This window comes from Chelonia mydas, chromosome 15 (genome assembly GCF_015237465.2).
Source record: "Chelonia mydas isolate rCheMyd1 chromosome 15, rCheMyd1.pri.v2, whole genome shotgun sequence".
Taxonomy (NCBI): domain Eukaryota; kingdom Metazoa; phylum Chordata; order Testudines; family Cheloniidae; genus Chelonia; species Chelonia mydas.
The window spans coordinates 25,481,928-25,502,000 of record NC_057856.1 but is presented as its reverse complement, the minus strand read 5'-3'; the positions used below and the strand labels follow the sequence as shown (position 1 = coordinate 25,502,000).

General features: G+C 40.7%; 2 protein-coding genes across 2 annotated transcripts in view; one reads left to right on the top strand and one right to left on the bottom strand.

Moving 5' to 3' along the window:
- The window catches only part of HIP1R (huntingtin interacting protein 1 related), a 59,849-nt gene extending 57,563 nt beyond the window's left edge, over positions 1 to 2,286 (top strand). The window contains exon 32 of the mRNA XM_037878745.2: positions 96 to 2,286. Coding sequence (XP_037734673.1) covers positions 96 to 143 — 48 coding nt within the window. The 3' untranslated portion in view covers positions 144 to 2,286. The remainder of the gene's footprint in view (positions 1 to 95) is intronic.
- A 2,374-nt stretch (positions 2,287 to 4,660) lies between these two features.
- VPS37B (VPS37B subunit of ESCRT-I) overlaps positions 4,661 to 20,073 on the bottom strand; it is a 28,491-nt gene continuing 13,078 nt past the window's right edge. Inside the window, exons 2-4 of the mRNA XM_037878755.2 lie at positions 17,238 to 17,409; positions 15,412 to 15,494; positions 4,661 to 13,861 (exon numbers count right to left, since the gene is read on the bottom strand). Coding sequence (XP_037734683.1) covers positions 13,358 to 13,861; positions 15,412 to 15,494; positions 17,238 to 17,409 — 759 coding nt within the window. The 3' untranslated portion in view covers positions 4,661 to 13,357. The remainder of the gene's footprint in view (positions 13,862 to 15,411; positions 15,495 to 17,237; positions 17,410 to 20,073) is intronic.

Below are 20,073 nucleotides of genomic sequence, written 5' to 3'. Positions count from 1 at the left end.
GGACCCAGCTGCGGCGGTTGCTGTTCGCGCTGGTGATGATGATGCCTTTTACCAATGGAACTGATTAATGGGTTTTTTCCACATTGCATTTTTAGGTGGAGCAGCAGGACGGCATTTTTCAGGCCCACATGGTAAATTTCTAGGGGGATACGGAAGTTGATTCAGCACAAAAGGAAGAGGAGGAGTGGGCTGCTGCAGTCGCCTTCCAGCCACAGTACACTTCGTCTCGGTGGAGGGGGCTAGGATTCCTGCCCCTCCTGTTCCTGCAGGCACGTACCATGATGTAGACATTCCAAAGCTGTTATATCTGTGTTTTTAACAGATCCTAACTGGATTAACCCGAGAATTGCCTTCAAGCTGGCACACCTGTGGTGTTCGGCTGGTTCTCCTGACAGCCACGTGTGAAGAACAACATGACTTTACACTTCCTTTCTATCGCTAGAACAGTTGGGTTACCGTCGTTTACTACAGCAATGCTGACGCTGCCACGTGGCACATCGGTTATACAGAAAGAGATTGGAGCAGCTCAGTGATTGACTTTTTATTTATCAGCAATAGGAATCTTAAGTAAATGTAGGTGGGTCTCAGTACTGTCGTGCACAAACTTTAAGGAACTGTGAAACATTTTTAAAGTAGGGAGTTGATCTTTTCTTGCAGCCATTTGAGTTAAACAATGTGGCAGGTTGAGAAAGGGTAACTGATGTCTCTCCATGGGTAAGTACTCAAAGGAAGAGGCATAATTTAGTTTTAAACTGTCAATGTTTAGATGTCTTTAAAGGAACAGGGCTCATACATGGGAGAACAAGTTAATATATATGATGGCAATAAGGGTGCAAACTTTTTTCTTATTAATGGATCAACGTCAGGGGAATAGTTTCACTGTGTTTATAGTTAAGATAATTAAACAATCTTGGTGTACAATAACCATGTAATAATTATTGCAAAAAAGTCTACAGCAATAAGAAATTTTGGGGAGATGTTAATTAATTTAGAGAGACACTGTTTGTTTAAATACTATAAAATTCCTTCCCCTGAGTCACTAGTAACATTTAAATTTGAGAACACTATTTAAATAATGTATTTTTTCCCCCTTTCTTGCTGTTTTTGGACAATAGTCACTTTCATTGTAGATCTCTTAAGTCCAGTCAGTTTCAGGTCCTAGGTCTCCCCTGCTGCACTGGTGGGAATGTTTTAGACCTACACAGTCTCTCTCTGTCACTAGGAAGTGTAGTATATAGGAATATGTGACTGCTCTTCAGTACAGAATGCTTAGGGAATTGGCTCCAACTCCCACTCCCCATCCTGTTTATTCTCTACTGCGGGGGGGGAAGGGCACTGGGCACACTGCCACATCAGGCTTTCAAACGGGAAGTGGGGTTGTCTTCAGGCATTGTTTGATCAGCAGCCTTTTTCCCCCCTACACCAGTGATTTTGTACTTAGCCTCCTCCACTGCTGAGAGCATGGCACAGGCTATATACTGTAGGGGGAGCCAATAGGCAAACCACCAACCAAATCTGAACTGCCAGACACTTTTGAACAGACCTTGAAATCTTCTTTCCTTGTTATGGTTATTGCAGTGTGAAAATATGTCTCTGGAGTCTGGACCTTGACTATACTTCGACAAAAAATAATGGACTCCCCCTGCTGTATGTTAGAATGAATTGTCTCACGCTCAGAGCTTAAATTCAGCTGGAGCAGAGCAGCTCCTGTAAATATTTTCAGACCCAGCACCTCCCGCAGGGCTCCAGGAAATACTCTATGAGAATTTAAGTCCTGCTCACTGTGCAAAGAGCCCTGTACTCAGCATTTCAAATGTGGATGCACAAGGTTAATTTATGCAGCAATACACCCCAGATTGAAAATGGTGGCTGATACGTCTTCTGAAACCACATTTTGCTTCCAGGGTAGTGATTTTTGTCGCTTCAGGATTTCAAATAAGAAATCTGGTACCTTTATTTTCTGACCACTCAGAACCAAGATTTCTGTTAATTGAAGTGAATGCAGGTGACAACGTAGCCTGTCACTGCACCCCTCCCCAGTTAATTGAAGGTATTTCCATGTAGACAACCACACCACAAATCACTTCTAAAAGTAGTACTGACGGGTAGTCTACAGCAGTTGCTTGCAATCAACTTTTCAGTGTGAAGACAAGACTACATGATGGATAACTGAAGACTTGTAACTGTTTTTATACTGAAATCTGTTTGTTATATTTTAGTAGCAGGAAAGCTTGGTTTTGTATTCTTTTGTAAATCTCAAACAAGCAATAAAATGTGTTCATGGGTTTAATAGCTTTATTATAAATTGTAGCCGGTAAGGGGAGACAATTTAACAAATAGGCAGGTTCTGCTAATGAGTCAAATTAATCCAGACCATAGCTAAGGTTTGGGTTTTTTATGATTAAGGAAGTGTTCTTGAATGCCAAGTTTTTGTTCACACTTTTCCCCACACTGTTCAATTTTTTTTAGCATTGGAAATGGAAATTGGCCTTTCTTAAGACTGTTTGGTTTGCACAGAAAGACCGCACCTGATCACATGCCCCTAAATAACCACTAATGTTTAGTAAATATTCATATCCCTCAAAATAGGCGAGCCCATCCCCGTCCCCCAGATGAGTATCCGTCTCTTCCTCACCTTGCCCTAAACTTTTGTCTGGGTGGAGGTGAGGCAGCACCAGGACAGACTAGCTCATTTCCTTGCTTTTCCTAGCTGGACATGTCTCCTCTATGCTTCTGGCTCAGGGACTGACAGCTTAGGAGCATCTTTGAAGGGCAAATATTTAGGGAGACACAACCAAGGGTTTTCAGGAAATGGAGAGAATATGGTTAAGGGAGAGGGGAAGGGTAGTTGTAGGGGAGAAGAGTTATTGCTGGAAATCTCACATGGAGGGGCTCTCAGCCTGTTCCCTAACATCCCCGTTGATATAAGGGGCACTGGCAACGGGTCAGCCCCTCACAGTGTAAACAGGGAACTGGTGGGCATCTTTAGGTGACAGTGAGGCTGCGCACAGAGCTCAAAGGGAGACGGCAGCCTGTGGCTTTAGTCCATCTGGCAGCAAGGGACAATATCCTTCCATCTCATAGCTGCTAAAGTTAGCAATTAATGAGAATCTTAGGGAAAAACAAACCAACCCTGGGAGACTTGGTCTAAAACTGACCCAGTGTTGCCAGGTTACTGTCGTCGTTCTAAAGCATGCCAACATGCACCTTGCCACATACAGCTAGTACACTCGCACTATTCGTGTTTTAGAAGATGGGGAGAGTCGAGCTGCATTTCTGCAACTATTCAACCAAAACTCTAAATAAATACTAATGGCAGGGTCCATCTCATTCTGTTAACCTCAGAAAGTTTACACCACTCCCTTACATCATCCCTTCTTATTCTTCCCCCTCTAGAACTGTTTGGCTTATTCAGAGTTAGGAAAAAAGTTCATGCCATCGCTATTTAATAACTATGCACAATGGACCTTGGTCTTTATAGATTCAAAATGTTGCACAATTAAAATCCTCAACCAGTGCTGTCTCATTTGCAAGGAAAACAACGGCAGACGCGAAACAGCTTGCTGAATGCTAAAACAAATTAGTTGTATGCAGTGCTGTTGTAGCCATTTTGGTCCCAGGATATCAGAGCTTTGTGTAAGCTCAAAAGCTTCTCTCTCACCTACAGGACTTGGTCCAATAAAAGATTTTACGTCACCCACCTTGTCTCACAGCAGATTAGTAGCAGGGCCAGGATTAGAACTCAGGCCTTCAGTTCCCAACACCATGCTTATTCCCTTCACGCATTCAAATCCACATGTGTAGCCTGCAACACGGAAGGACCTTAGGAAAAGCAATTAAACATGCTGGAATTCAGATCATATCCACATCTCAGAATCTGTAATGTAAGGGGCCAGCCTTCAGACTGGCTTGTATAAATTACAAGTTACATTTTTACATCAGTGAAGAAAATGATCAAAGTTCAAGCCATTTAAGAAAACCCTTAAATGGAAAGCCTTTTAGCGCTTATGTCAGGGCTGGACTGGGCTGCAGCAGTTTGGTTACACCACCACTTGTAGAGCCAAAACAGTCGTAGCTACCATGAGAAATGTTTGGCAAAAAAAGTCTAGTTGAGGTAATGGGACCGACACAGCTGTAACAACCCTGCATATAGTAGACTATAACCATTCCTGTCTGAGGCATTGGTTCCTTTCCTTACCTGTGTCTGCAGGATTCAGCACTGGAAGGCAGCCAGAGAGCTATTGCCCCTGGTTTTATTTATTCAAATCATTCACAGAACCCTTCTGCAGGACTGAGATCTATCCTGAAGCCACACATCAGGGATGAAAGCGAGCCAAGGAAAGACTGAACACATATTCAGAACAGATTTGGTTCCCACAGAACTATCACAAAATTAGATGGATATAATAGAAGTGACTTTGCTTCATGTGTAAGAGGATATTGCACTGTTTCCTCTAATTATCTAAATTATTAATATTTTCACCTGATTAAACTGTAATCGTATTTTTTTCAGGAAAAAAATAATCACCCAACAAATACTCAAGTCATTAAAGGAGAAATTTGCACAAAGCAGAGCCCACTCTATTCATTTACTGAATGTACTCTTGAAACTGTTAATTACAGATCGCCAACTCCAAAGAAAAAGTAAACACCAAAGGAATTTGGTTTATCATTTATTGAAATGTACTAGTGGTCTCTTAACCACTAACAATTCCATTCTTATACAGCACAAATAAAACCTTTATAGTATTATGTTACATTAGAAACAAATACCACTGTAAGCGTAGTGAGAGTTTAAACCTGCTTAGAGACTCTTCTGATTTCCAGCTGCCCCGGTCTGATTTCCCTGTATGAAATGCATACAGATTTTGAAATAGGGGTTTTGGTGTTAATCTTGTGTGTCATTTGACAAAGCAAGTAACATGTCTAATGCATCAAGCTATACTGAGTACCCTCCACCCCGCCTGGAAGATTTACATCCTTCCTAACCTCTACATTAAAGTGCGCGTGGAGGGGGAGATATTTACATACCAGTTTATTATTTTAATATGCTAAGTAGTGTTGACAGATTAGACATAATTATAGGGTTCTCAGCACTATGTCAGGTAAGTCCAATACCTCTTAGCTTTCTTCAGTTTCACTCCATCCTGAATTTCATCCTTTAAGCTCTGAGAAATAATACGTAGTGGACTTGTCACACTATGCACAAAAAGGGGAAGGTAGTTCTTCAGTTTCATTGACGTTTCCAGCATATGTACAAACAGTGCTAATGATTTATTCATAGGAAGAGCAAAGCCAATTAACACAGTGAGTTCCATGATGGAAGTACCACCACGGAATAAACACTTTGGCTAACGCAGAACTATAACCACTAACAACTCATCACCATTCGTCTATCCACAGCTCATTTAGCTGAATGTTTATAGAACTACGATAACGTATACAAATGAGATTTTTAAAGAACCCTATGGATAAACATGGCACGTCCATCTTCATTGCTGTAGTACTTTTATAATCTTTTTTTAAAAAACCCCTAACTACACGGTACAGGTAAAGTGAACAAGGTCACTGTTTACAAAGTTTCATACAAATGTCAGCAGAAGTAAAAACCATCCAAAACGGGCATTTTAAATGCTACCTACGTTCTAAAATCAAGTTACACCTCTCAATTTAAGCTCAGTGCCCACTCTAAGTTATAAAGACATTTCCTTAACTTAGATTATTTTTAGGAAGTATTTGCCATTTGTAGCAAAAAAAAATCACACCACACTGTATATTAAAGAACATTTTGGCAAGTGAATTGAGCCATCCCTTTATATAGGATCCTACTGGCCAATGGTATTTTAATCTCTCTTTCATTATAAGGAGTACAGATTAGTATAGTTCTAAACAGCCTATCTACAACAAACTACTCGTTTTTTAACAAAAATAGTTGGGAGCTGTCACATGGGGATAGGCCTGAAATATCACCTGCATCTCTCATCCCACCTAGACAGATTAATATGGTGTCAACTGGGTTTCTGAAAGCAGGATTCAACCTTCCAAAGCTCTCTTCCTCCTCCCCCCTCAAACACTGCTAACTGTCAAGCATATTAGTAACCACAAACCAGTCTGAACACACACACTTTATGAAAGAACATTTTCCATGAACAGCTAGAGTTCAGTTACAAGATTGTTAGAACTGACTTAATACAAGATTCCTTGACAGTGTATTTTAAATAAAAAAATCAAATCCATCATCTATTGAGGGCAATTAAGCATACAAATAGCAGATACCACCCTTTAATCTTCGAGTACTAGCTGAAAAATCTTTTATAAAAAAGGATGCCTTTTAGAGCCCTTAATCAAAGGAGTTAAGCAATGGCCACTGATTTGAAAGGTATGTTCATAGTCTTACTGGCCCAATTGCAAATAGTGATTTTTAAGGCACATCAGCCACATACATATGTGATAACGCATTGTTTTCCAGACAGCTAATTGCATCAGCTTAATTTGTATTTAATTTGCACAGTACAGGTTTGTTTTTTTACACAAAGTATCCCTGAATGGTCCTGTCATCGTTATACAAATTACTTTAAAAAGAGGAAAATTTAACAAGTAAAAATATTTTGGACTATTCTTAACAGAAATTTTTACATGAATTTTACTTGGTCTATTTCTTACTAGAAATAGTTGGGCAATACCACTCCCCCCATGAAGGTAGGTAGATAGTATTCAGTACAAAATTCAGACCACACCTTCTTATCCCCTCCATCACTGAACTTTTCATAGCTCAAAATAAACTGGCACTTGCTAAGTGTGCAATCTACCTGGTTGATTTTACTATCCTTTTCAGAATCTGATTAGGGACATATTTACCACACAAACCCCCTAAATTCCCTGTACACAACCTCTTGTGGCCTAGCTCATTTTCACTGCAGCTTTGTGCTTTGCATTCAGATACTACAATTAACATCCGAATGGCATCACCAAAAAAATTATTTTGAAACATTAGTAGTTCACAATTAACCATGCTTAAAGCGAGCCATAATGGGAACACAATACCAAGAAAAGAGTATGCTATTCTATTTTAAATCATTTACCATCAGCAAGAGTACTGAGACACCATACTTGCAAACATGTTCACCACACATTGTTTCATAACTTGCTAGGCTTACCAAGTCCCTTCTCATCACTTTCCAGGCTTTCAGGGAGCTGTTCAGATGCCTTTGATCTTCTAGGAGCAGAGTTAGCCCAACAGCCTTCCTTCCAGACTAGAAGCTATTATGCTAATGTTAGCATGTAGCAACTACCAAATTCTAGGGGAGAAATAACTAGATGAGTTATGGTTTGTGTAGAGAAAAAATATTTTATATTGACCTTTAAGGGAAAGAAGTCCCTGGACCATTCCTGATGGAAAATTATTTCAACCACTTCTAAACAGTGGGAGATGGTAGTTTAAAGACCGGTGCCTCTAGATGAGAGATGGAAAAGATTTTGGGCCTTGCATTTTCGTGGGTGTCATTGTTTTAGGCTGCACTGGTGAGAGATCTGGGGTCAAAGGGAGTTTAGAATATGAGCTAGGCTGCCCAGCGGTGGATTAAAAATGTAGGCTTGTGACCTTGGCTCCAGTTTCTTGAATCACCACAATGAAATACAAGCTTCCAAAGTCATGTAAAAATACATTCTAACCCACATACTTAGACAAATTAAGCAAACACACAGTCCGCCCCTGCACAGCAAGTGTGGGAGAAAACCGAGATTGGGGTGGGAGGTGTTTTGAACTTTAAATTGATACTAGCAGTTTTCTTTACATAGGCCAAAAGAATTGATCATCTAGTAACAAAAGTGGTGAATCTATAATAATTTCTGGTGAAAAAGGATATGGAGAGCTGAACAGTGCATACACACAAACTTCTCACGACTGTGAACATTCATGATAGATCACAACTCCTAGCTGGAAACAGAAGCTCTATAATATCCGCAGGGTTGCCAGTATGCCAATGACATGTTGATCTCAGTTTTAATGGTATTACACCTTTGTTTTATATTTAAGATAAGCCTGAGTTAGGCAACCAATTTGTCTCCCCCCCACCTCCAGGAGTTAACATAAGGCATTTTTCACCATACTGAAAGGCTAAAGGTTACCACCATTTGGACAATAATCTACATAAGAAACATTTGCCCATGCAGAATAAATATCGCTTTCAGCTTACCAAACATTTGACAACTTCCTGGATGGCCTATTTGGATCTCAGAGTAAATGCTTTTAACAGACTTCTTTAGAAGTTACATATGAACAGTCTTCAAACGCAGCCATTGTCCCAACTTCCTAGAAAACCAATGCTCAGGAACTGCAACTTCTTGATTCTGTCTTCCCCCACAGGCCACATCATTTAAAGGCACAGTAAGAAAGCCTTTTATATTCCCAGCTTTCAACATTGCCAGTTTCCTGCAACACAGGGGGAAGTGTGTTCAAATCCTGTCCCTAATCCTTGCACACCCAAGATGCAGCTAACGGAACAATATTATAGAGGAAAGATTTCTTAACCATAGCGGGTGATCAGTCTAATTGTGCTCGAGTTTCTGCTTAATACTGCTTTTAAAGTGGCAGATATTTTTGGGGCATATCCCCAGGTATCTCTTCTGCCCTTCCTATGGCTCAGGTGCCTAAGTAGACTTGGTAGTTTTATTTCTCCATATTTAAATTGTCTTAACTACGTTCAGTGTAAAGTTTTTCTGCATGAAAACAGGAGCAATGTGTAGGTTTTTCTCCACACAGTCAGTCTTCAAGAGTTTAGTATCTAGGATGTGCAAGCTCTATCTTCCTAGCCAGGTTATGTAGCAGGAAACTGAAACCAAAGGAAACAAACTTAAGAGCTCTTCTGTAAGTTGGCACTTGGTAAGCGTAAAATCTACCTGGTTGCTTTTTCTAAAACTTCAGAAAATCTAATGCAAGAGTTCAGAGTAGCAGCCATGTTAGTCTGTAGTCGCAAAAGAATGCATCTGATGAAGTGAGCTGTAGCTCAAGAAAACTTATTCTCAAATACATTTGTTAGTCTAAGATGCCACAAGTACTCCTTTTCTTAATGCAAGAGTGTCTGTTTAGAGTTTTTGCACCTCTGATTCTAAGAGCAAATTTACTGTACACAACCACCAACACTGTAGCCTAGACTTGGGGTTAGTTTTTCAAGCAATGCACACTTCCATTGCAGATTTATGCTTACCATTCAAATACAGTTACCACACATCAAATACCAGCACAGATGGTATAGAACATTATTTTGAGACAAGCGGTTTACAATTGTCCATGCTTAAATCAGGCTGCAATGGGAACATAATACTAAGACAAACAAATATGCTAGTTTATTAAAATCATGTACCACCACTAGATTACAGAGACACCATACTTATTGTGCAAACAAAAATACTGCACATTGTTTCACAACCTGCTAGGCTTTTAAAATGACCCTCTATTAGTGCTTTCAGAGTTTATCTAAGGGACTGTTCAGGTGCCAAGAACTTTGACCAATCTGCTGCCTCTGAACTCCTAGGGGGAGGGCTAGCCAAAAGTCCTATTTTTAGACCAAAGGATTTCCTGATAAGATTTCCTAGTAATTGCTAGCAACTACCAAGTGTTAGGAGGAAAACAGCCTATTGAAAAATCATGGTTTGGATAGAGAAAAATATTATTTTATGTTCTATATTCTATTATGCTAAAAAGTTCTATTATCACCTTTAGAAGAAGACAGCTCATGAATCATTCCAGCCAAAGAGAAATTACAGAAGCTTCAGGACACTGGGAGATGAGGGACTGAACACAGAAACCCCCAGACAAGAGAGAGAGAGACAGCGCGAGACAAACACATTTTGGACTCTGCTTCGATATCACTGATCCAGTTTGGAGTGGGAAGGTTCAGAAGGGATTGCGAATATGAGGTTGTGGTGCTTTAATTGGGCACCAAACGATATAGCTACCAAGGACTGGATTAAGACATAGGCTTGGGCTCAGTATCCTGCCTCCTGGAGTCACATGATGTAAGATTACTCTAAACAGTGACTCTATTTGTATCACAGGGGTTGCCAGTACAACCTTTCTAAACAACTGATTGGTTGGTCCCCTTGGAGATGGCTTTCCAGGGCAGCGAAACTGTTCTTAAATTATTACTATTCAACACTAATTACCCAGTACAGGTAAAGTGAATAAAGTCATCATTTAAAAGTGGCATACAAAAGGTTAGCAGATGCAAAAACCATTCAAAATGGGCATTTAAAATGCTACCTGCATTCTAAAACCATGTTACACCTCGCCATTTGAGCTCCAAGTCCACTTTTATGTTATAAAAATGTTTCCTTAACTCTGATTCTTTTTAGGAAGTATTTGCCATTTGTAGCACACATTTCAAATCAAACCACACTGTATATTAAAGAACATTTTGGCAAGAGAATGGAGCTATTCCCTTATATAGGAGCCAACTTGCCAATAGCATTTTAACAACACTTTCAGTATACACAGTACAGATTTATATGGTTCTAAACATCCTTTCTATAGCACAGTTTACTCTTTACCTCTAACAGGTGTAGTTCGAAACAGTGTCAGCTAGTGGTAGGCGTGAAATAGCCCCTGCATCTCTCACCCTACCCAGCCAGATTAGCGTGGTGTAATTTGTGTTTCTGAAAATAAGACTCAAAAAGCTTTCCAAAGCTCTCTTCTTCCTCCACCCACCAAACACTGCCATCAAGCAAGCACATAAGTAACTAGAAACCAGTTTGCACATACACCAATACTCATTAATGGCCAAGCATTTTCCATGAACATCTGGAGATCAGTTTTGAGACTGTTATAACAACTGAAACAGTCAGTCATTGTGACAGTGTCTAAAAACCAAACTAATCATCCACTGAAAGCAATTAAGCATACAAATAGCAGATACTGTCTTAGTCCAAAGTACTAGGTAAAAAAATCTTTCATAAAAGAAAGTGTCCCTACATCAAAAGGGTTAAGCAATGGCCATTGATTTGAAAGATATGCTAATAGTCTAGTAAGAATATTACAATCACAAGTAGTGATCCTAAGGCACAGAGACATGCATATGTGATAATGCATTGTTTTCAGATAATTGCATCAAATTAATCTGTATTTAGTTTGCACAATACAGTGGGGGGTTTTTTAAACAAAGTATCCCTGAATGATCCTGTTATCACTAAAGGTACTAAAACCAGACAAATTTAACAAGTAATAAAAAATATTTTGGACTATTTCTCAGTAATACCAATAATGGGCTATACCATTCGAAAAAGAGTTAGGTATATAAAATGCAGTGTAAAGTTCAAAATACCCTTATCTCATCCCCACCGTCATTTCTGAGGAATTCTTTAACTCAGAAAATAAGTTGGCAATTGATAAGCATAAAATCTACCTGGTTATTTTTACAAAGCTTTAGCAAATCTAATCTGTGAGTATCTGTTTAGAGTTTTTGTACCCATCTATCAATCTTGTAGCTCTAGACCTGGCTTTATTATTTCTACAGCAGCTTTATGCTCAGCATTCAGAATGAATGGTTACTATCCAGATCCTAGCACTGGTAGCACAGAACTTATTTTGAAAGACTAACAGTTCACAATTAATCATGCATATATGAAGCCTCAATGGGAACACAATACCAAGAAAAGACACTTTAAAAAATCATGTACCACCACTTGATTACAGAGAGACCATACCTATGCAACCAAATCCACTGCACATTGGTTCACAACTTGCTAGGCTTACAAAATTCCCCCTCTTTCCAGATTTATGTAGGGGGAGCTATTCAGGTACCAATCTGCATTCTCTGATCTTCAAATGGGAGAGTTAGCCATGTAGTCCTATTTTCAGACCAAAGGGTTTCCTGTTATGAGATTTATTATTAGCAACTACCAAACTTCAGGGGGAAATAACTAATTGGGAGTCAGAGGGTTTACACAGAAGGGGGGGGAGGGGCGTCAAATAATCTGGTTTTGACCTTTATCAGAAAAAAGGCACTGCAGCCTTCCAGGAGTCACACAATGACACTGAAAGCTAAACTTGTGTAGAGATCCCCCTTCTGCCCCCAAATGGCATGGGAATGGGAGGACAAATTAAGCAAGATGCAAACAGCCATCCTAGAGTGTTTTGACTATTGGAGGGAAGGTTAATTGTACATTTCAGATTAAAAAGAATTTCAAACACTGCAGGACAGAAGATGATGATGTCTAGTGGCAAGGAGTGCCTCTAAATAAGAGACAGAGCAGAGAGGTTGAGAATATGTGTTTGTGGACTTTGAATGGGCACCAAATGAGATGACTGCCCAGTGCTGGATTAAGACAAATTTAGGCCTAGCACTCTGGCTCCTAAAATCACAAGACAACATCAAAAGTTACACTTGTGTAAAAAAAATTGCTTCTCAACCCCATGGCATGGGAAGAACAAATTAAGCAAAAAGTAAGTAGCTACCCTAACAGGCAAGGCAGGAAAGTGGGGAAAACAGAAGGAGGCTGGTGAGACTAGGTTCAAGAGGGTGTGACCGGTGCAGTTTGTATAAAAATTTGAATTGGCACTACGAATAGTTTTCTTTACATGGCTTCCAGGATCAATCACCTAATAGAAAAAGATATTCGGTTACTTATTTCAAAAGACCAGGACTTTCAGGAAATTAACAATGTACAGAAGTGAAAGGTGTGAATATTTATTGTGAAAAACCCAAAGCAACAATAAATTTAGGAGTTAAAAATATTTTAAGAATTAATGGTTTTCAAAATAAGCTACTGAACATTTTCTGATTACCAGGCTCTGAGAACAAAGTTAGTGAACCCAGCCACCAATGTGGAGCCTTGGGTTTATTTCAAAGAATGCAGGTCATTTCCACTGCAGCTTTATGCTTAGCATTTAGATACAATGGTTACCATCCAAATACCAGAACTGACAGCACAGAAAATTCTTTTGAGATATAAATAGCTCACAATTAACCATGCTTAAAATCCAGTCGCAATGAGAACACAATACCACATCAGACAAGTATGCTATTTTCCTTAAAATCATTTACCATCACTGAAGTATTGAGTCTATACTTAGAATGCAAACAAATCCACTGCGTTGTTTCACAACTTGCCAGAGTTACAAAATTCAGCCCCACCACCTTCCTACAAAAAAATAGTTTACATAGTCACTGATTTTAAGAAACAGAAAAGAAAAGGATTACATTTACTGAGTGCAATTTCCCAACCCCATGTTGCAGCCCAAACTTTGTGTTCCATTGTGCAAAGCACAGAGGTTTTCCATTGCCTATATTAAGTCTCTGGGAGGGAGAGATAAAGAACAAAAATTTAAGCACCAATACATGAGTTAGGCGTACTGATGTATTCACTGTAGGATAAAGCCAGGATGTGGTGGAAGACGAGGTGGTGGTCTTTGGGGCAGTGCTGGAGGGTACTGTGATACAAACTGAGATGGGTATCCTGGCTGTGGCATTTGACCTGCAGATTGAACTCCCACTCGTGGGGGAAGGGGAGGGTATGGAGCTCCTGGATAAGGAAAAGCTGGTCCTGAATCCATTGCTGCAGTAAATGGAGTGGGGAGGCGTCCTGCTGGGACTGATGGAGGAGGTGGGGGTGGTATTCGCCGGGGCAAAACTGCGGGAGGAGTGTTTGCATCTGAAGAGTAGGAAGTTTGAGGTGCTGGTGTTGTCTCAGGTGCTTTTGGCTGAGGCTGCTGCTGAACCTGTGGAAGTCTCTGTCCCTTCAGCACCATCTCCTGGAGTTTCTCGATTTTTACACGTCGTAAGTGAGCCAGTTTACGTTTGCTCTGGTATTCATCAATGAATGAATCCAGGGATACTTCACCATCAAGAAACTTTTCTGCCATATTCTGTCAAACATTGAATAACCCTGTTAGAAAGTAATATGTTCTGAAGGAACCAGAAATAGCTTATATCCTAACAGCATTGTGTCTCCTTTCCTGTCATTTGTTCCAGCTTAGACATGGAAGACGGTTACTTTACAATTCCAAGCAATGTTTTTCTCAGTTATTTCTCAGATGTATTTGAGTTCATCTCTGTTCAGCTATCATTTTGTACCCAAGTCATGGTAGCAAGAAACATTTAAACCTAGCTCTTGCTTAGCAGGGCTCTCGTGTTTCCCTGACCTCTGGAAACATGTATGAATCACATTCAACAGTCTTCCAGATGGCTGGCCAAACCTGTCATTTTATGATTTAGCACTGCCAACACTGACCAGAAAACCACTTAGAACCCTGCAAGCAAGAACTGGTTCCAGCATCGGTAGAGAGTCAGAGATCAGTATTAAGCCATGTTTTTAGTCTACTCATTCGCACTGCTTGGACAAAGTGAGGCTTTGGTAAATGCTACTTTAATCAAGACAGGCGACAATACATTTCAATATAACCGATTATCATTTGCCCTGAAAATGACTTTTTAAGATTACAAGTCAGTTTTAAAAGGTTTGGTTATTACCCTTAACAAGCAATGTAGTAAAAACAAGCCAATGTCCCACACGCAATTCACAAATAGCGCCAACCACATCAATGCCTCTAAAAACTTGAGCACAGTGAGGGGTGACCAGAGACTAGACAGATATGGAAGAATCGTAATGGAATATTCCATTGCTGCTGAGGTGGCTTTCCTCCTCCCCTAGAACACTGCGCACTCTGTATCTTCATTACTGATATTACATTTTCAGTTTGAGCAAGACAGAATGGCTCACCTCTGTTTTTCATCTCGCCCAGACTCCAAGAGCGACTGACATTTTGTGTTAGATTAATACATGCACCTGGCAAACAACATTCCACCTGGATGTTTATTTAAAGAGTTCTATACAGATATGCTATTAGGTTGAAAACAACCTGAGGGCACATCTACACTACGGGGACTATAGCAACACAGCTACGGCACCTTACCTATGCCAGCGTAACCCCATAGCACAGACAGCCTATAGTGATGGAAGGGCTTTTCCCGTCGCTGTAGGAACACCACCTCCCTGAGTGATGATAGCTAAGTCAACAGAAGGATTTTTCTGTTCACCTATCTGCATCTACACCAGGGATTAGATTGACATAGCTACGGAACTCAGGGGTGTGAATTTTTCACACACACCCCTGAGGCCCGTAGCTATGTGCCTATGGCCTGAGCATGCTTTTCACATGCAAGCTAGAGAAGAATTATAGTATTTATGTTAAAAATCTTTAAAGTAAGCTTGCAATCCTTACTCAGACAAAATAATTCCCAGTGAACTCAACTTGCAAAAGTCTGAAGTGATGGTTTGGGCCCTATTCTTTGAAAATCCCTTAGATCTATGATATCTTTATTTAATAGTATGTTACAACTGTGTCTGTTCGAAGCCTTGTGTAACTGAGATGAGTAGCAGAATCTCTTATTTGCACTACATATGTACTGCCGTTACCTCAGTGTCTTCTTCAATCTTAGCCCCCTCTGTTTGAAGTAGTGCTAATAGTGTCTCCAGGGAAGCATTGCTGGATTGTTTATCTGTAATAATATGAAAAGAATAGTTAATGGAACAGCTGCTACAAGCGATAATTTCTGACTGAAATTATACACTTCCGGTAAGTATAAGGCTTCTTTTAAAGGCCAAACATACTATTTGATTATTTATTCTTTGTTCTACTCCAGACAGGAGGATTCTAAGTAGAAAATTTTAATGTGTTTTCTGAGAATTTCATTTAAAAATTACTCACTACAGTAAACTGAAAAAAAATCAAATGAACTTAAGTTGGTAAATGTGTTAAGATAAAATGCTTCATAACGAAGTATGACACAAGAATATATTAAATGCAATATTATATTCAGTCAGTCTGAATTGTCATTGGTTGGACAACTCAGGAAAAAAAAATTGTGGTTTTTTTAAACATCAAGTGAAATTTGATCATATTCAGACAAAAGATCAACAGTAGTTAGATATGTATGTTCTTTTAATCATAGAAAGGAATGTGTATTCCAATAATACATGCTCGTCTCTTTAGTTCTTTTTACTAGGTGGCAGAATATGTACTTAATAATTAAGGCTATGTTTTAGTTACGGGTACGTTTAGTAAAAGTCACGGACAGGTCACGAGCTCTGCGCACTGCCTCCACCCAGAGTGCTGGCTTTGCAGCTTCCACTGGCTGGGAACTGTGGCCAATGGGAGCTGTGGGGGCAGTATCTGCAGGTGGAGGCAGTAAACATAGCTACCTGGCCACTCTTCCGCCTAGCAGCTGAGCGACAGGGGTGTCACCTCTTCCAGGGAGCCCTCCAGGTAAGCGCCACCCAGAGCCTGCCTCACCCCGTCCCGTGCCCCAACCCCCTGCCCCCTCCCACACCCAAACTCTGTTGCTGTTGGGGGGAGGGGGGAGCAGGTGGTGGCCCAAGACTGCCCCAGCAGCGGTTGGTACGACTGGCACAGGGGCTGTGTGAGCTGCTGCTGAGCCAGGCACACAGGCCACTGAAGAAGTCATGGAGGGAATCCGTGAATTCTGTGACAAACTCGCAGCCTTATTAATTAATCATCTCTGAGAACAGTAAAAAGAAAAGGAGTACTTGTGGCACCTTAGAGACTAACCAATTTATTTGAGCATAAGCTTTCGTGAGCTACAGCTCACTTCATCGGATGCATCCGATGGATGCACGAAAGCTCATGCTCAAATAAATTGGTTAGTCTCTAAGGTGCCACAAGTACTCCTTTTCTTTTTGCGAATACAGACTAACACGGCTGTTACTCTGAAATCTGAGAACAGTGGTATTTTCCAGACCTACTATCGACTGTGAGCTCGTCAGGGGCAAGGATGATTTTTTTTGTTCTGTGCTTGTAGAGTGCCTAACACAATGAAGTCCAGATCTATGACTAGGGCTCCTAGGTGCTATGGTAGTACACCGGACCCTCACTAGAACGTGGGATTTGGGATCCATGTGCGGGACCACGTTAAAATGAAATGCAATTAAAGTAATTAAATTGGGATCCATGGCCGCGACCGCATTATATGTGAATTTGCACTATACAGACGCGCGTTCTAGTGAGGGTCCAGTGCACAAATAATAAATAATAATATAGAATGATCTATAATCCAAACATTACTATTTTGACACTTCAGTTCTTTTACACATACAGATACTCTATATGCACACAGCTAAGAATTAGGGAATGCATCAGAAAAGAGTATATCTATCCATATTTTAGAATAATAGAGAAAAGTACAGGAAAATAGGAGACATATAACCACAAGAACATGTTATACCTAGCTTGGTTTTCTTGATCTGATAGGCTTCAAAAACAACCTGCAGCTCCTGATATTTTTGGGTCAAACTTGCTTTCAGAGTGTCCAGTTTTGGTTGGTACAAAAGGTTGCCCTCAGCCAGACTACGGTTGCTGGCAAGAGTCATTTCCTTGCTAAGCTGAACATTTTGGGCCTGCAAAAGAAAGATGTGTAAGGTATAATGGGACAATGATATATTAGATAAATATTGATATAGATGCACACAACACAAGACTTCTATAAATTCAACGGAGCAGCAAAATCCAAACTGAGTCATCCTCATCACCACTGAATCAGATCCTAAAACACATGCTGATATTTTTGGACAATGCATAGTAAGCCAAAAAACTAAAGATGGGAAAGACCTATTCGGTCATCTTGTACATCCCTTATTCCAACCATTGTAGATTTGTTTCCTACCATATCTTCTGTGCTCTGTCCAGTCTAGTATGAAAATCCGTTTAAAAAAACTGTGCTTTAGCCTTATGATAAAAAAAGTAACAAAGCAGCTCTAGAAGACACAGGTAAGATATATATGGCAAGGAGCATATTAGAAATGCCTACAATAGAAAGGACTATTCTGGGAGAGGCACATGAATGCTGGAGACAAACTTAAAAGGAACTGGAGTACTTGTGGCACCTTAGAGACTAACAAATTTATTTGAGCAAAAGCTTCCGTGAGCTACAGCTCACTTCATCGGATGCATTCAGTGGAAAATACAGTGGGGAGATTTATATACATAGAGAACATGAAACAATGGGTGTTACCATACACACTGTAACCAGAGTGATCACTTAAGGTGAGCTACTGCCGGGGGGGGGGAGGGGGGGAGAGTGTGTGTGTGTGTGTGTGTGTGTGTGTGTGTGTGTGTGTGTGTGTGTGTGTGTGTGTGTGTGTGTGTGTGTGTGTCTTTGTAGTGATAATCAAAGTGGGCCATTTCCAGCAGTAAGTGATCACTCTCATTACAGTGTGTATGGTAACACCCATTGTTTCATGTTCTCTATGTATATAAATCTCCCCACTGTATTTTCCTCTGAATGCATCCGATGAAGTGAGCTGTAGCTCACGAAAGCTTATGCTCAAATAAATTTGTTAGTCTCTAAGGTGCCACGAGTACTCCTTTTCTTTTTGCGAATACAGAGTAACACAGCTGCTACTCTGAAACCTGTTAAAAGGAACTGCACCTCAACTATGGAAATCTCTACCACAGGAAATAAGAGTGGAATCAATCACTTTCAGAATGAAATTAAAGACTCATTTCTTTGATTTTGCTTTCATTTCCTCCACACATAAGCAGAAAGCTTATGAAATAGTTGTCTCTGGCACGAAGTGGAAATGATGCAAAAGACATCCCCTCTCTCCTCCCCCCAGTTTAATCCTTCCAGTTGACACATCCTAGTTTGAATGACACTGTTCTCAAAGAATGAATGGCCAGTTCTCAAAAAGCAAGAAACAAAGACCACTGTAGGAGATATTCCAAGTTTGTCCAAAAACAGTAATTTTTCAAGAAAGTCTTCATGAGACTTTGGGAAAGCAGAGCATTGTGGGAAAGGCTACCTTGGCAGGATTTCAATTTAGACTTCAAAACAAGATTTAGACATCAAAGGGGAAAAATGTAAGAGATTTTATTTCAGCTGTTCAGTCTGAATCAACACCATGGTACTATTTCCCCATGGCCTGCTAGGGGGACTGATTCTCTGAAGCTTGCCTTTATTATTTAATCCAATGAAAGATCTTTACAACTTTCAGTAGTTTGTGTTCTTTGCCTGATGGACTAACACAGTGTCTACCCTCCCGCTCTATTTAGTCTCACAAGAAATTTTATTTATTTCTTCATCCTCTTGTGCCTTTTGATAGGAAGATTTTGCTTCCGTGGTAAATTTGGGAGTGCAGTGGTACACCAGTGTCCCTTGTGAAATGATCCCTGGTAACATGCCTCAAGGTGCATCACGCCTCACGCAAACACTGTAGGCAATTCAGGGCTAAGGCTCTATCAGCCTACGTCTGCTCTCCAACAGCTTTCAGCATTATGCTCCTCCTAGGGCCTGCCTCTGTGACCCCTCCTCCAACTGCCACAGAACCATGAGCTAGTCGCTCCACAGCATGAGGAGAAGAGCAGTAGCAGATTCACCACACTGCACTTTGTTGACTAATCAATGCTCTAGGTGACTCTCCACACTATCAATGTGCTCCCTGATTAAATTCAAACCAACAATGATTAATTCCTCCCTCAAAAATCTCCAATCAGCTTTATACTAGAGACCTGCACACTTTGTTACTTCTATAGGCTAAGTGTGAGCGCACCGCAAACACCAGGAGCTCCTTGCATCTCTGCATTCTCCCCACCCGACAAGTGACCTGTGTGCCACTCTCCTATCCCTTCAGTTTCAGACCCCCTGCAGCCTTCACTCCCCCTCCCTCATACCACGGGATCTGTGTGCCCCAGCTGTCCCCTCCCCATGTCAGGGGCTCTGTCTCCCCTCATTCACTCCAGCAGATCACAGGGGCTCTGTCTCTCCCCATTCTCCATTCCCCCACCATGCCAGGAACTCATTCCCTCAACCCCTTGGCCCCCATTCATTCTTTTGCCACATGCCAGGGGCTCTGTGTTCCCCATGTCTACCTTCCTCCAAACTACTGTCTTATCTCCTCTCACTAGGGGTTTTGTGTACTCCCCTTTCATCCATGCCAAGGGCTCCATGTGTTCCCATTCCCCCTCCCCCGCCCATGCAAGGGCCTCACTCTCCTCTGTATCAGGAGCTCTCTGTGTCCCATTCCCCCATATTTTTCCTTTCTTTCAGGGTGTCAACATTTTAA